Source organism: Salvelinus sp. IW2-2015, linkage group LG8 (assembly GCF_002910315.2).
Source record: "Salvelinus sp. IW2-2015 linkage group LG8, ASM291031v2, whole genome shotgun sequence".
In the NCBI taxonomy this organism is placed as follows: Eukaryota; Metazoa; Chordata; class Actinopteri; order Salmoniformes; family Salmonidae; genus Salvelinus; species Salvelinus sp. IW2-2015.
This window is the reverse complement of record NC_036848.1, coordinates 37965947-37980645: the sequence shown is the minus strand read 5'-3', so window position 1 is coordinate 37980645 and position 14699 is coordinate 37965947. Positions and strand designations below refer to the sequence as shown.

The following is a 14699-nucleotide window of genomic DNA, read 5'->3' as shown; positions in this document are numbered from 1 at the left end:
TTGCTGGTTGAAAATACAATCTACACAGGAKCTTCTAATCAGCAGGTTTTGCATAGGTGTAGTTATGGCCTGCCTAGTGACATCACCAGGCGATATAAGTTAATAGACCAATAACAAAGAGTGTTCCAAACCTCTCTGCCAATAACCGCTAGTCTTCAGGTTACATATCCCTCCCATTAGGCCCCTCTAATTATGTCCCTCACTCTGAGTGCTCCCAGACAGTCCTACAATGGTTCCTCCTTTAAAAGTTGCGAGCTTGCACTGTGGAACTTAGAGGTACCAAGCGTCACGGCTTCATTGCTCCAGACCACCACAAGGGGGAGTTAGACCACCCATTATGCATTTGGGTCCCAAGGTTTTTATATGACCAATCATATCGAGTGGTTCCAATGACGAATTTTAACGCGAGCCACCCTTGCCTTGTGGAGTTCTTCAACAAAGATGGCTGACAAAACATTACGGTGGAACCAGATGTAAGTTGTTATAACGAGTCAAGCAAAAAATGTACAATTGAGAGGAATATGTTAGTTATTGTAGAGACAAAAGTTTGTGCATATTTTTTTGCCATAAAGTTAATTTACGAAAATKTGACTAGCTAACATTAGCCAGCTAGCTAGTGTCAGGAGAATGAATTTCTAATTTGTGTTGTTTAATGTTTTAGGGACTCCTGAGAAAACCAGCAAACCAGGCTGTGGTCTTGGGAAACAGTGGATGTAAAGAATCTTCTTTAAAAGTTATGTCATACTGCGGCACACCCTGCGTGCTGCTGCAGCATTCTGTGGCACGTCATTTCATTCTCAGCCATTTCTTCTGTTACTGCAAGTTATTGCTAGTTGGACCACCAGAGGGCATCTTTGAGAAGCATTTGATAGTATTCAGTATTGGCATTACCAGAGAATTTAAAACCTTTTTTGTAATAACACAGTATATGGTATTGATTTTAGAATTATTTCTTGGGAAATTTTTGTTTCTTTTTGACAATTTTAATATTGATGCCCCAATGAATCAATCTAAGTAACATTTAAAAAAATTTAAACATCAAAATCCGTCAGTTTTAGCTGGAGATTTCTGTGAATCCACCGTATCCGCATATGTCGGCCTTCATCGTCAGCGGTAGAAGGTGGCCGAGCTTCAACAATGTTTGTCAGACCACAAAGACGTCTGTAGCGTCCGAATGGTTTGGCCTACAAACTATTATGACCACTCTATGGAAAGACGAGACGCTCACCAACATGATGGTGTTCTCTTCAGACGAGCCCCATGGAACTCGTCTGAAGTTGGTGCCGCTGATGTGCCAACWTCTGTCTGTAGTGTCCTGAACAGTTTGGGCTACAAACTTATATCAAATCAAATCAAATTTTAATTGTCACATGTTTTGTAAACAACAGGTGTAGACTAGCAGTGAAATTGTTACTCACGGGCCCTTTCCAACGATGCAGAATACAATAAAAATATGTAATAATATTAATAATAAAAAAATTGTAACATGAGGAATAAATACATAATGAGTAATGATAGCTTGGCTATATACACAGGGTATCAGTACCTAGTCGTTGTGCAAGGGTACAAGGAAATTSAGGTAGATATGTACATATAGGTACTGTAGGGGTAAAGTGACTAGGCAACAGGTTAGCTCATAGACAGTAGCAGCAGTGTATGTGATGAGTGTGGAAGTGTGTGTGTGTGGCGAATGTGTGCCTGTGTGTACATGTCATGTGAGTGAGTGTGTGTGTGTGTGTGTACAGTATATGTTGAAATGTCAGTGTGAGTGTGTGGGTAGAATCCAGTGTGTGTGCATACAGTCAAAAAGGGTCAATGCAGATTGTCCGGGTAGCTATTTAGCAGTCTTATGACATGGGGGTACAAGCTGTTCAGGAGCCTTTTGGTCCCAGACTTAGCGCTCCGATACCATTTGCCGTGCGGTAGCAGAGAGAACAGTCTATGGCTTGGGTGGCTGGAGCCTTTTCACTWTTTTTAGAGCCTTCCTCTGACACCGTCTGGTATGGAGGTCCTGGATGGCAGGGAGTTCAACCCCAGTGATGTACTAGGCCGTACGCACTACCCTCTGTAGCGCCTTGCGGATGCTGAGCAGTTGCCATACCAAGCGGTGATGCAGCCAGTCAAGATGCTCTCAATGGTGCAGCTGTAGAACTTTTTGAGGATCTGAGCCTCCATGTCAACTCTTTTCACCCTCAGGGGGAAGAGGCATTGTTGTGCCCTCTTCACGACTGTGTTGGTGTGTTTGGACCACGATAGGTCCTTAGCGATGTGGACACTCTCGACCCACTCAACTACAGCCCCGTCGATGTGAATGGTGGCCCTCCATTTCCTGTGGTCCAMAAGCTCCTTTGTATTGCCTATGTTAACGGAGAGATTGTTGTCCMGGCCTTCTCCCTATAGGCTGTCTCATCATTGTTGGTGATCAGGCCCACCACCGCTATGTCATCGACAAACTTGATGATTGTGTTGGAGTAGTGGGCTGCCACAAGTCATGGGTAAACAGGGAGTACAGGAGGGGACAAAGCATGCATCCCCAAAGGACCCCCGTGTTGAGGGTCAGCATAGCGGTTGTGTTGTTGCCTACCCTCACCACCTGGGGGTAGCCCGTCAGGAAGTCCAGGATTCAGTTGCTTAGGGAGGTGTTCAGTCCCAGTGACCTTAGTGTAGTGATGAGCTTGGAGGGCACTATGGTGTTGAATACTGAGCTGTAGTCAATGAACAGCATTCTCAGGTAGGTAGTGTGGAGTGCAATCAAGGTGGTGTCATCTGTGGATCTGTTTGGGTGGTATGCAAATTGGAGTGGGTCCAGGGTTTCTGCGATCATGGTGTTGATATGAGCCATGACCAGCCTTTTTGTAGCATTTCATTGCTAAAGAAGTGAGTGCTTCGGCACTCATTTGGACAGGTTACCTTGGCGTTCTTGAGCACAGGGACAATGGTGGTCTGCTTGAAACATATAGGTATTACAGACTGGGTCAGTGAGAGTTTGTAAAGTCAAGCCACTTGCCAGCTGGTCACCACATGCTCTGAGTACGCGTCCTGGTAATTSGTCTGGCCCTACGGCCTTGTGAATGTTAATATGTTTAAAGGTCTTACTTACATTAGGAACGGAGAGTGTSATCACACAGTTGTCCGGAACAGCTGGTGCTCTCACGCATGGTTCAGTGTTGCTTGCCTTGAAGCGAGTAAAAAAGGCATTTAGCTTGTATGGTAGGCTCATTGGGTAGCTCTCAGCTGGGTTTCCCTTTGTAATCCGGGATAGTTTGCAAGCCATGCCACATKCGACGAATGTCAGAGCCAGTGTAGTAGGATTCAATCTTAGTCCTGTATTGACACTTTGCCTGTTTGATGGTTTGTCGGAGGGCGTAAGGGGATTTCTTACAAGCGTCCAGATTACTGTCCCGCTCCTTGAAAAGAGCGGCAAAACGGATTTCAGTTTTCCTGCATTAAAATCACCTGCCACTAGGAGTGCTTCCTTTGGATGAGTATTCTCATGTTTGCTTATGGCCCTATACAGCTCGTTGAGTGTGGTCTTAGTACAATCATAATTATGTGGTGGTAAATACAGTAGACAGCTATGAAAAATATAGATGAAAACCCTCATGGTAAATAATATAGACGCTGCTGTTCTGTCCTGCCAATGCATAGAAAACCCAACTAACTGTATATTATCCATGTCCTTGTTTAGCCATGACACTGAAAACAATAGTATATTACAGATCTTAATGTCCCGTTGATAGGATCGTCTCGAACGGAGCTCGTCCAGTTTATTCTCCAGCGATTGCACATTCGRCAACAGAACAGAGGGTAGGGGCGGTTTATTCACTCGTTGCTGTAGTCTCATCAATGTGCCCGCAAGGCGACCTCTATGTAGACGTTTTTTCCTCTTCCGAATGTCGGGGATTAGGGCCTGGTCCGAAGTCAGTAGTATGTCCTGTGGCGAAAACCCATTGGCGTAGAAGTCTTCTACGTCAATCGGCTGAATTGGGACTTTAAACATAACAGACATGTTTGAATCTGTCATGTTTTCCATATTCCACACACACACCCCACGCACGTTTTTGGTGAGCAGCGCGAGAGGGAGAGAGAGAAATAGAGAGAGAGAAATAGAGAGAGAGAGATAAGGAGAGAGACAGAGAGAGATAGAGGGAGAGAGAGATAGCGAGAGAGAGAGAGAGAGAGAGATATAGAGGGAGAGAGAGATAGCGAGAGAGAGATAGCGAGAGAGGTAGATATAGAGAGAGATAGAGGCAGGGAGATGGAGAGAGAGAGAGATGGAGAGAGAGAGAGAGAGAGAAGGGGTGAAGGAAATGATCCATCACCCGAGGTAAACTGTAAACAGCCTAATGACACGTGGCAATATAAAATGGAAAATTCAAATAAACACCAGTGGGCCTGTTTGGAGGCTGCCCTGGTACAATAGCCCAAACAATTGGGCATTTGAGTAATCATTACCAACCGTAACTCAGAGCAGTGGCCATGTTAAATAAACAGTACACTTCTGGAAGGCATATACAACTAGGCCCACATTTACTTTAGGCGGATTACAGGAATCTGTGTGGTATGGGACACTGGACAGCCCTGGGGTCCTTGGCATCCCTGAAATGTCATATCAGTATCTTATGAGTTTTAACCAAAGGAAGACCCCCTYCCGTTACAAAGTAGACAAGAAAAACTTGCGGCTAGTTGAAGACCGTCWACTGCATGCTAACCTGGTCCAGCTCTGTACGTGCTTTGGCCAACTCTGACTATCATTACAGTGTATGAATACACATACTGTATTGCATACACAATGTATACACACAAAAGTGGATACACACACCACGTTTGCATAGCACAGCACTCGCACTTCCCATACGAACACCGCTGTGCAAGTATAAGTCTGTTTCACCTTAAATCTGGCCCTTGTTGTAGGCTAACTTATGATACGGTAAAAAGAGAGAAAACGCACCTCTCCCCCTTTCTCTCTCCTTTCTCTCCCTCTACCCTTGCCTTTGCCTCCGCCTTCCAAGTCTGAAAGACTTTGTTATAGATCCAGAATTGATTTATAAAAGCGTAAACTGGTGTGTGTCCAGGAACATTCTCCACGCTGACCTCATGGGTGAATTCCTGAGCTCTAATTGACTCCTAATTGGGGCCTGATTACATGGCCATTAGACAGAGTTCAGCAGAAACAACATGGCCMACCCCTCGGCGSGCTTAACTCTAGCTCTCACTGCTGCCAATTACCTTTATACAGCCCAGGTAAGGTGTCATTGTGGGGCTAAAGCCCGCTGCTATCTCTAATGGTCACTGGGCCCTCTGTCATTGTTTGAACAGTGATGAAGGAGAGGAGAGAAACGGCACCGTACTGGAGTATGGATGGAGAACATGTTGAAAGGTGATGGTCGCTTTTAGAGGAATCCAATAATTTCTCAGTTTGATGTTAGCCAGGTGTTGCTGTTGGTAGAGTTTTGTGTAATGTCGTGTTTTTGTGACTGGCTGAAATTGAAAAATTGGAAAGTCATACATTGAATTTAAGACTTCATTCACTTTTTAGTCAACTCATTACCTCAACTATATGCTTCAGTCTTGACAGATTTTTGAAAGATGTTCTGTAGTCCATGGCCCTGGTTGTCAAACAAACTCTAACCCTCCCTAACTGGTTCCTCTTTCATACTTCACAACATTTGAAATGAAAACCATCACGGCCATCAGTGATTTTTCCCTAGGTTTGAGTTGTCAGCCACAAGTCCATTCAAACAGCAGGTCAAAGCCAAGTCGTTGTCTGAAGATCATAGGCCTGTCTATTTAACAGCAGGGTTTAACACGCATAACAATTGGACTGGCCTCTATGAAGTTTCTGTGTACAACGTGTGAAAAAAGTTTCATATTGATGTTATTCTGCAGGTCCCRGGGCGGCCATTACTAACCCAATATTCTGTTGCAGAGTGAGAGAGCCTCCAGTCTGTTGCTCTTGGCCACTCACCAAAACATGAAAGCATGAAAATGATCCATCCAGTCATGGAGCCCCATAGCACCATCAGTGTTCCCTACTTACACAGACATGTGTGTGTGTGGACATGGTTGAAACTAGCCCCCCCTCCCCCACCCACCACCACCTCTACCAAATCTCCCCAGAAAAGCGTAACAGGGCTATTTGCAGCTATTTGTAATGCCACATATTTGAATGACCACAAGGTCCAGCGTTTATAGCTGTGCGGAGAGCATAGATAAACAGTGTTGACTTCCTCTAGGCTTGTTATCAGCTTTCTCATACACTCACTGCCCTGCTCTGTAACCCTGCGGCTCTCAATGTGTCATATCCCACTGGAGCACTGGAGGACGGGGCCCAGAAATAGCCTGTGTGTGTGCGCGCGCGCGTGTGTGTGTGTGTGTCTGCTTGTGACAGCCATGGGAGAAGCCTTCGTACTGCTCTGATGACATGTTGACCTTAGCTTTGTTGTCAATAAAGCTACGTTGAAACCTTAACTTCCAAATGGTGTATCAAAGATGGCTGCCAATCCACCCACCAGGGAATTTAGACTTGAATGGGAATGTGATGAGGAATTGAGATGAATGTGAGGGGAATAKGGTTTGGGTAAGGGCTGGGTTTAGGAGTGTAAGGGAACAAGGCTTGGATGAGAGCTGGGATGAAGAGTGGAAATCAAGCTTGAGTTGACCCTGCACTGTGGGGTCTGTGTGGTCTGTGGGTTTGTGTTACATGTATGCTTTACAGAAACAGATGTTTGTGCTGATGGAGAGTGGCATGTCTTCAAGCAACGCTAGACTTTGCGTCATGTTGCTCGATTACACAACTTTGCCAAGAATGGCTTGGAACTATACACATGTGAATCACTATTTCGCTCACATGTGTGTGTGTGTGCACGTTGTAGGTGTGCCGTGTACACGTCTCAATGCCAGTGTAGCACAGCCAGTGAATTGAAGGAAAATTGATTCTAGCAGAAAATAAATCAAATGGAGAGAGAGAGAGCAGGAGCGAGAGCGAGAGAGAGAGCTAAAGTTCTCAGTGAGTTATACTTTAACCCCCTCCTATGGTTACTCATAGTACTGATTACGCAGGAAACTGTGTGTACCACTTTTGTGTACAGCCAACTGTGGAAGAAGGAAAAAAATCATGCCAGAAACCTGTTGTGATGAGTATGTATGTTTGGTGATGTTGCTAACATTAAACATGACAGGCTTTTAGACAAATATTAAAGATGTAATTTACCTGTTGAGAAGTAGCAGACCGGGATGATTTATGTGAACATAGTCTCTACTGATTGATCTATTTAGAAACAAAAACCATTACACTATAAAAACACACTGTGGTTTCTTCAAAATGGTACCTGAATAAGGAAGCATGTCATGAGAAGGCTTGCCAGGTCACCTGATAAACATACCCACATCCTTGGGGAAGGCCCTTTCCTGTTTCAGCATGACAATGCCCRGTGCACAAAGCGAGCCAGGCCTAATCGCCCAGCATCAGTGCCCGACCTCACTAATACWCTTGTGGATGAATGGAAGCAAGTCCCTGCAGCAATGTTCCAACATCTAGTGGAAAGCCTTCCCAGAAGAGTGAGGCTGTTATAGCAGCAAACGGGGGACCAACTTTATATTAATGGCCATGACTTTGGAATGAGATGTTCAACGAGCAGGTCATGTAGTGTACAGTACAACTGTCTCCATGGGGAACCAGGGCTATCACTCAATGCAAGCCATTTAGATCTATGGTGTTTACCTGGTGTTATTCCAGGCTGATTACATGTACACTATAAACAGGGTCCAGAGTTGTCCTGGTCAGGCCATGTGATCAGGAAAAACTCATGGCCCTTTCACCCTTCAGCATTTCTCTTTTGCCAAGATAATCCATCCACCTGACAGGTGTGGCATATCAAGATGCTGATTAAACAGCATGATCATTACACAGGTGCACCTTATGCTGGGGACAATAAAAGGCCACTCTAAAATGTGCAGTTTTGTCACACAACACAATGCCACAGATGTCTCAAGTTTTGAGGGAGCGTGCAAATGGCATGCTGACTGCAGGAAAGTCCACGAAAGCGGTTGCCAGAGAATTTAATTTTCATTTCTCTACCATAAGCCGCCTCCAACATCGTTTTAGAGAATTTGGCAGTACGTCCAACCAGCCTCACAACCGCCTACCATGTGTATGGCATCATGTGGGCGAGCGATTTGCTGCTGTCAACGTTGTGAATGGAGTGCCCCATGGTGGAGGTGCGGTTATGGTATGGGCGGGCAGAAGCTACGGACAACGAACACAATTGCGTTTTATCGATGACAATTTGAATGCCCAAAAATACTGTGACGAGAACCTGAGGCCCAACGTGAAGCCCATTTTTTTTTTTAAGTATCTGTGYCCAACCAATGTATATCTGTATTCCCAGTTGTGAAATCCATAGATTAGGGTTTAATGATTTTATTTAAATTGACAGATTTTCTCATATAAACTGTAACTCAGTAAAATCTTTGAAATTGTTGCATGTTGCGTTTATATTTTTGTTCAGTATAGATTGTTGCACCTGCATGGGTGAGAACAATGAAGTCTGCATGAATGTMATACAATGTGTTAGAGCTGTAGACCACCCCTTCAAATATAAAGGTGAGTTCATTTTGAGTGGTATGAAATCCCCTGGGACATATGTGACATGTTTTAGTGACTTTTTTTGTTTTTAATGTTGCCAGAGTCCTCTAAAGATGGAAGAAATTACAACCTCAACGGGGGCTGTGCCTCAGCCGACACATGCCGCTTGTCTGCGAAACTCCCCTTTGCTACTAACTACAGCCGTTGTAAAGGGAGTCTGTGTAACAAAGCCATGGGGATGGGACTGAGCTCTCTCCCTCTTCTGCTGGGTCTCCTCATCATCTCACTGGTCTAGTTAGTGGGAGGATTCATGGTAATGCCAACCGTTAAGAGTGATATGTGTCCACAAGATCAGGAAATGTTGGAGGTTAATTTGTTAGTAGGAATTASGAAGGATGATGATGCTTTTAAAATAAATTGTAAAAAGTAGGCTGTTTAAATATTTAATTTTGTAATGGTGCTCTTTACTCTGTATCGGAATATGATTGTTACGATATTTTATTCTATAAATGCTCCTGGAAGACTATTAGAAACAATTTAACTTTAAACAGACACTGTGGTTAATTAATATTAGGGAGTGTGTACTGTGAGGGCTTGACTCAACAGGTGTGTAACGGGTGTCGTTGGAAGGAAGAGACCAAGGCGCAGCGTCCGAGTTCCACATCATTTAATACCGAAGTGAAACTTTGAAAGGACAAAATAATAAAGAATACAACGACCGACCAGCTTCGATGTGCAAACTACCTGCACACAAACAAAGAACAAGATCCCACACAGAAGGAGGGAAAAGGGCTGCCTAAGTATGATCCCCAATCAGAGACAACGATAGACAGCTGCCTCTGATTGGGAACCACACTCGGCCAGCAACAAAGAAATACAAAACCTAGAAATAAAGGACATAGAATGCCCTCCCAAATCACACCCTGACCAAACCAAAATAGAGACATAAAAAGGCTCTCTAAGGTCAGGGCGTGACAAGGTGTGTATGTCTGGAGTATGGAGAAGACATTCTGGATACAGCTCAAGTCAAAATACAGAGTCAAAMTTTTGTTAGTTGACCATTGTGATAATAATTAGACAGAATTATTTTTTCTTTAAACGAAGGGAAGAATAAAATTGATAAAATAAAAAAAATACTCAGCAATCTACACAAAATCCCCAAAGCGAAGACAGGTTTTTAGAAAATTTAGCAAATGTATTAAACTAGAAAAACTGAAATACCTCATTTATATTTACATCCTGTTTCCATTGATCATCCTTGTGATGTTTCTAGAACTTGTGGTAACCTGTGGTAAATTAAATTGTTTGMACATGATTTGGAAAGGCACACACGTGTCTATATAAGGTCCCACAGTTGACAGTGRATGTCAGAGCAAAAACCAAGCCATGAGGTCGAAGGAATTCTCCGTAGAGCTCCGAGACAGGATTGTATCGAGGCACAAATCTGGGGAAGGGTACCAAAACATTTCTGCAGCTTTGAAGGTCCCCAAGAACACAGTGGCCTCCATCATTCTTAAATGGAAGAAGTTTGGAACCACCAAGACTCTTCCTAGAGCTGGCCGCCAAGCCAAACTGAACAATCGGGGGAGAAGGGCCTTGGTCAGGGAGGTTGAACAAGAACTTGACGGTCACTCMGACAGAGGTCCAGAGCTCCTCTGTGGTGATGGGAGAACCCTCCAGAAGGACAGGGAGTTATGCTGAGATCAAGATTTTTTTTTTTTACAGATGTGCCCTGTAATTACAAAACTATACACAAACGCAAAATGCCAAACAGAACATAGAAAATAGAGATCATAGAAAACAAACATATTCATCATTAAGGTCCTCAATCAGCAGTCTGAACTGCCCTGAACTGCCCTACTTCCCAAGCAAAGTCCAATTTTTTTTACTCCTCCATCAGTGGTGTAAAGTACATAATTAAGTAACAATACTTTAAAGTACTACTTAAGTCGTTTTTMGGGGTATCTGTACTTTACTATTTATATTTTGGACAACTTTTACTCCACTACAAATAAAATGGTGTACTTCTTACTCCATACATTTTCCCTGACACCCAAAAGTACTTTTGAATGCTTAGCAGYACAGAAAAATTGTCAAATTCACACACTTATCAAGATAACATGCCTGGTCATCCCTACTGCCTCTGATCTGGCTGTCTCGATCGTCGTATGAGTGAGACCAAGGCGCAGCGTGGTATAAGTACATTCTCTTTWAATGAATGAAACACTTAACAAAAACAACGAKCGAAACGCTATACGAATAGTGCAGACAGGCAACTAAACATAGACCAGATCCCACGAATACCAATGGGGAAATGGCTACCTAAATATGATCCCCAATCAGAGACAACGATAAACAGCTGCCTCTGATTGGGAACCATATCAGGCCACCATAGAAATACAAAAAACACCTAGATGACCCACCCAAGTCACTATCACGCCCCAACCAACACAGAGAAAAAACATCTTACTATGGTCAGGGCGTGACACTGGCGGACTCACTAAACACAAKTGCTTGGTTTGTAAATTATGTTTGCCTGTGCCCCTGGCTATCCGTAAATTTWWWWAAAATCATGCTGTCAAGGAATTTGAAATGATTTATACTTTTACTTTTGATACTTAAGTATATTTTAGCAATTACATTTACTTTTGATACTTAAGTAGATTTAAAACCAAATATTTTCAGACTTTTACTCAAGTAGTATTTTACTGGGTGACTTTCACTTTTACTTGAGTCATTTTTTATCTGAACTTTTTCTCAAGTATGACAATTGGGTACTTTTTCCACCACTGGTCACAATAGATGATATCACCATAGTCTAAGACCGGTAGGAACTTTGACAGAAGGATCTGCTTTCTACTATTAAGCAATCGTATTTCTATACAAGAAGCCCATTTTTATTATCAGCTTCTTAGGTAACTCATCTACTGTATGTGTTTTTCTTTAAAGACAACTTGTCGTCAATCCAAATTCTAAGATATTTATGAGCAGGGGCACGATCAATGTGGGCACCATCCAAGCTATAGATGCTAAAACATTTGAGTCATTATTGTGCGCTCTGGAAAACAAATGAGGAAGCATGTTATGAGAGGGCTTGCCTGGTCGCACAAGAAACATATCAGCACCCTTTAAAACTTATAGTCATAATACTTGCCAACTATCTGATATGAGATGAAATGAAAAGATCATCGAATCTCATCAAATAGTTCTACACTGGCTTATTTATTTGATAGGCCTACATGTGTTTTGCTTGAAACTCAGGAATGGGAGTGCATTGCATAGGAAAGATAGATGTAGGAATTGTACTGTATGTTCTTTATTCTATGATACATGTATTTTGACTTTGTAACCTTTACTGTGTATGACCTTTGAGTGTTGTTTAGAAACTGTTAGGAGGAGGGTCCAGAGAACTAGCTGCAAGATTTCCTGCCCAAGGAAGTCACATTTCCTTTCTATTGCTTGTTTAACAATAAGTGGAAATCTCAAGAGGCCTGGCGTTTACATCAGTGAGAACCGTTTCATAAGGGGTAAGCCTATATATAGTATTATAATGATTTGTAGTAGTTCGCCTGATCAATAGCCTTTTGTCCAAATGAGGTAAAAAATATTTCATTAACATGGACGTATGGTCTAAGGACTGTAAGATAGATGGTAGAAAGTGAGTCGTTTTTTTGTTTGAATTTCATACAGTACTCTGCGTGTTTGTCACTCACCTCTATTCACATTTGAGTTCTTGAACAGAACCACGTCCATCTTCCAGTTTTTTTTACTGCATAGCTATCCAAGATGGAGCTAATCCTGACAATCTTCTTCACCTTCGCACTGTTCTACACAGGTAACCTTTTAAATTGTGTTGTTTGGTTCCAATTTGTTATTGGAGCCAAAATGTCAATATGTTCACCTTATTTCCACATACAGTAGTAGTTGATATACAAGTGTATCTGTTAATTATTAGTTAGTGTGTTTGTTCAATATTTAGATGTTTTGTAACTTTATTCCTGTTATCTGGTGTAATCTTCATTAGCAGACACACTACAGTGCTACACTTGTGAGTCTGATGAGTGCAGCGGAACAACGTTAGAGATGTGTTCTGGAGGAGAAGTGTGTTCCACTATGACAACAGTATTTGGTCATTTAGGTAAGTCTGGTTTGGAGTTGAGTCTGTTCTTGTCATGAATGGTTGCAATTKAATTCCAGGCTGATTACACTATAAATATGGTCCAGATTTTTTCCTGGTCAGAAAAACTCAGGGCCCTTTGACTTTAAAGTCACTATGAAGTCATTTTTACTCCCCATCAGGCACCAGAGTCTCTAAGGCATGCACAACGAGAGAGGAAACCTGTGTATTCATGGATGCAACAACAAAAATATCAATCAGTGGTGGATATTCACACACCTCCAACAGCGTGTACTGCTGCAGCACGGACGGCTGTAACAAGAATACTCTCCCAGGTAACATCAGACATCATAAAGTTTCTGATTTCTTACATTCACAAGCTCTCAGAATCACATTGATGACGTGGTTTCAGGATTTCATAGAAACATTATGGGCAACATTTTCTTTGTTTAACATTGTGCATAGTGAAAAACTTACCATGATAATCTGGCAGCATGATTTCATTTGATACTTTTCTTCAACAATGTGCATTATAAAGAGGCAACTATTTATGAATCGCTCAGTTCACTAAACTCACCTCCTTATAACGCACATTGCTGAAGAAAAGTTTTAAACAAGATCACACTGTGAGATTACAATGTGGTTTATGGCTCTTTTGCATTAGGAAAATGTTTCCCCTATGTATTGTCAGTGCCTGATAAGTGGAGACTACTACTGATATAGGGCGGCAGATAACCTAGGAGTGTTGGCGGGAAGTGGGCTGGCAACCCGAGGGTTGCTGGTATCAAATCCTAGCTCCACCACTGTGGCAGCCCCCCGTACCTCTCCAAAACATGTACGTGTATTTACAGTATGTCTTTCGGAGGCGTTCGTTTATAAGTGGAAGTCACATGTGGACCACTTGGACCACTTGATTTGACCAATGATGTCATCTTAATCTTAATAAAGGACAGAACAGTGGCATGACATCTGAAGCATGTGTTAAGTGAATGTTTCTTTGCTTAAGACAGAGGCTACACAACTGAGACACTCCAACCGATTGTAATCAAATAATTGATCAATCAAGTTCTTGATATTTAGTTTAAAATATYTAGGTTTAATTAAGGACTGGCGTTACAGGATACTGACATGATTGTTTTTCACCTGTGGTACAGTGCTCAGTGACAAGCCCAATAAACTACAATGTTACACCTGCAAGAGTAAAGAGGATCAAGTCTGCAACACAATTGTACAATGTGTTGGAGTTGAAGACCACTGCTTCAAACATACAGGTAGTTCATTTTCAGTGACATGAAATCCCTTGGAAAGTATTTAACAGCTGCTTTAATTACTGTTTTTGTTTTCCATGTTGCTAGTGCCCGCTGGTGATGGAAGTAATGATGGACGACACCTGGGCTGTGCCTCCGCTGATGTATGCCGCTGGCCCGAGACAGCCCCCTCTACGCCTAACTTCAACTGCTGTGAAGGGAGTCTGTGTAACAAAGCCATGGGGYTGGGACTGAGCTCTCTCCCTCTTCTGCTGGGACTCCTCATCATCTCACTGGTCTKGTTAGTGGGAGGATTCATGTAATCCCAACCGTTAAGAGTGATATGTGTCCACAAGATCAGGAAATGTTGMAGGTGAATTTGTTAGTAGGAATTAGGAAGGATGATGATTTGTATAATGCTTTTAAAATAAATAGTAAAAAGTAGACSATTTTAATATCTTTAATTTGGCACTCTACTCTGTAGTGGGATATGATTTTAACACCACTGTATTCTATAAATGCTTATTATCGCTATACCACTACAGTGTATGTTACATAATGTATAGTACAAAGCTCAAGGTTGCTCCCTTCCTCTCTCATAGGGCCCGATCATGCCTTTCCTACGCACTTCTCAGTAGTTGCTATTCAGACTTACCTTATGAAGGTGCATAACGGGCCTTGCAGGTATGGTTTCCTTGCGCGCACTGAGTAAACAAATGTAATTCAGCTGCTGAAAACCCTCCCACTT

At 42.5% G+C, this 14699-nt stretch overlaps 1 protein-coding gene across 4 annotated transcripts; it reads left to right on the top strand.

The window, feature by feature from the left end:
• The first annotated feature begins 11992 nt into the window (after positions 1-11992).
• Positions 11993-14395, top strand: LOC111967859 (urokinase plasminogen activator surface receptor). Of its 4 annotated transcripts, none has more exons than XM_070444914.1 (6): positions 11993-12114; positions 12329-12422; positions 12615-12725; positions 12887-13039; positions 13859-13975; positions 14060-14395. In XM_070444914.1, exons 2-6 carry the CDS (start codon positions 12374-12376, stop codon positions 14272-14274), a joined length of 645 nt encoding a protein of 214 aa, XP_070301015.1. In that variant the 5' UTR covers positions 11993-12114; positions 12329-12373; the 3' UTR covers positions 14275-14395. The 4 variants fall into 4 exon arrangements, with proteins under 4 accessions (XP_070301015.1, XP_023849040.1, XP_023849041.1 ...); XM_023993272.2 differs by having other exon boundaries at positions 12028-12114; positions 12318-12422; positions 12612-12725; XM_023993273.2 differs by having other exon boundaries at positions 12044-12114; positions 12612-12725.
• Positions 14396-14699: the final 304 nt, after the last annotated feature.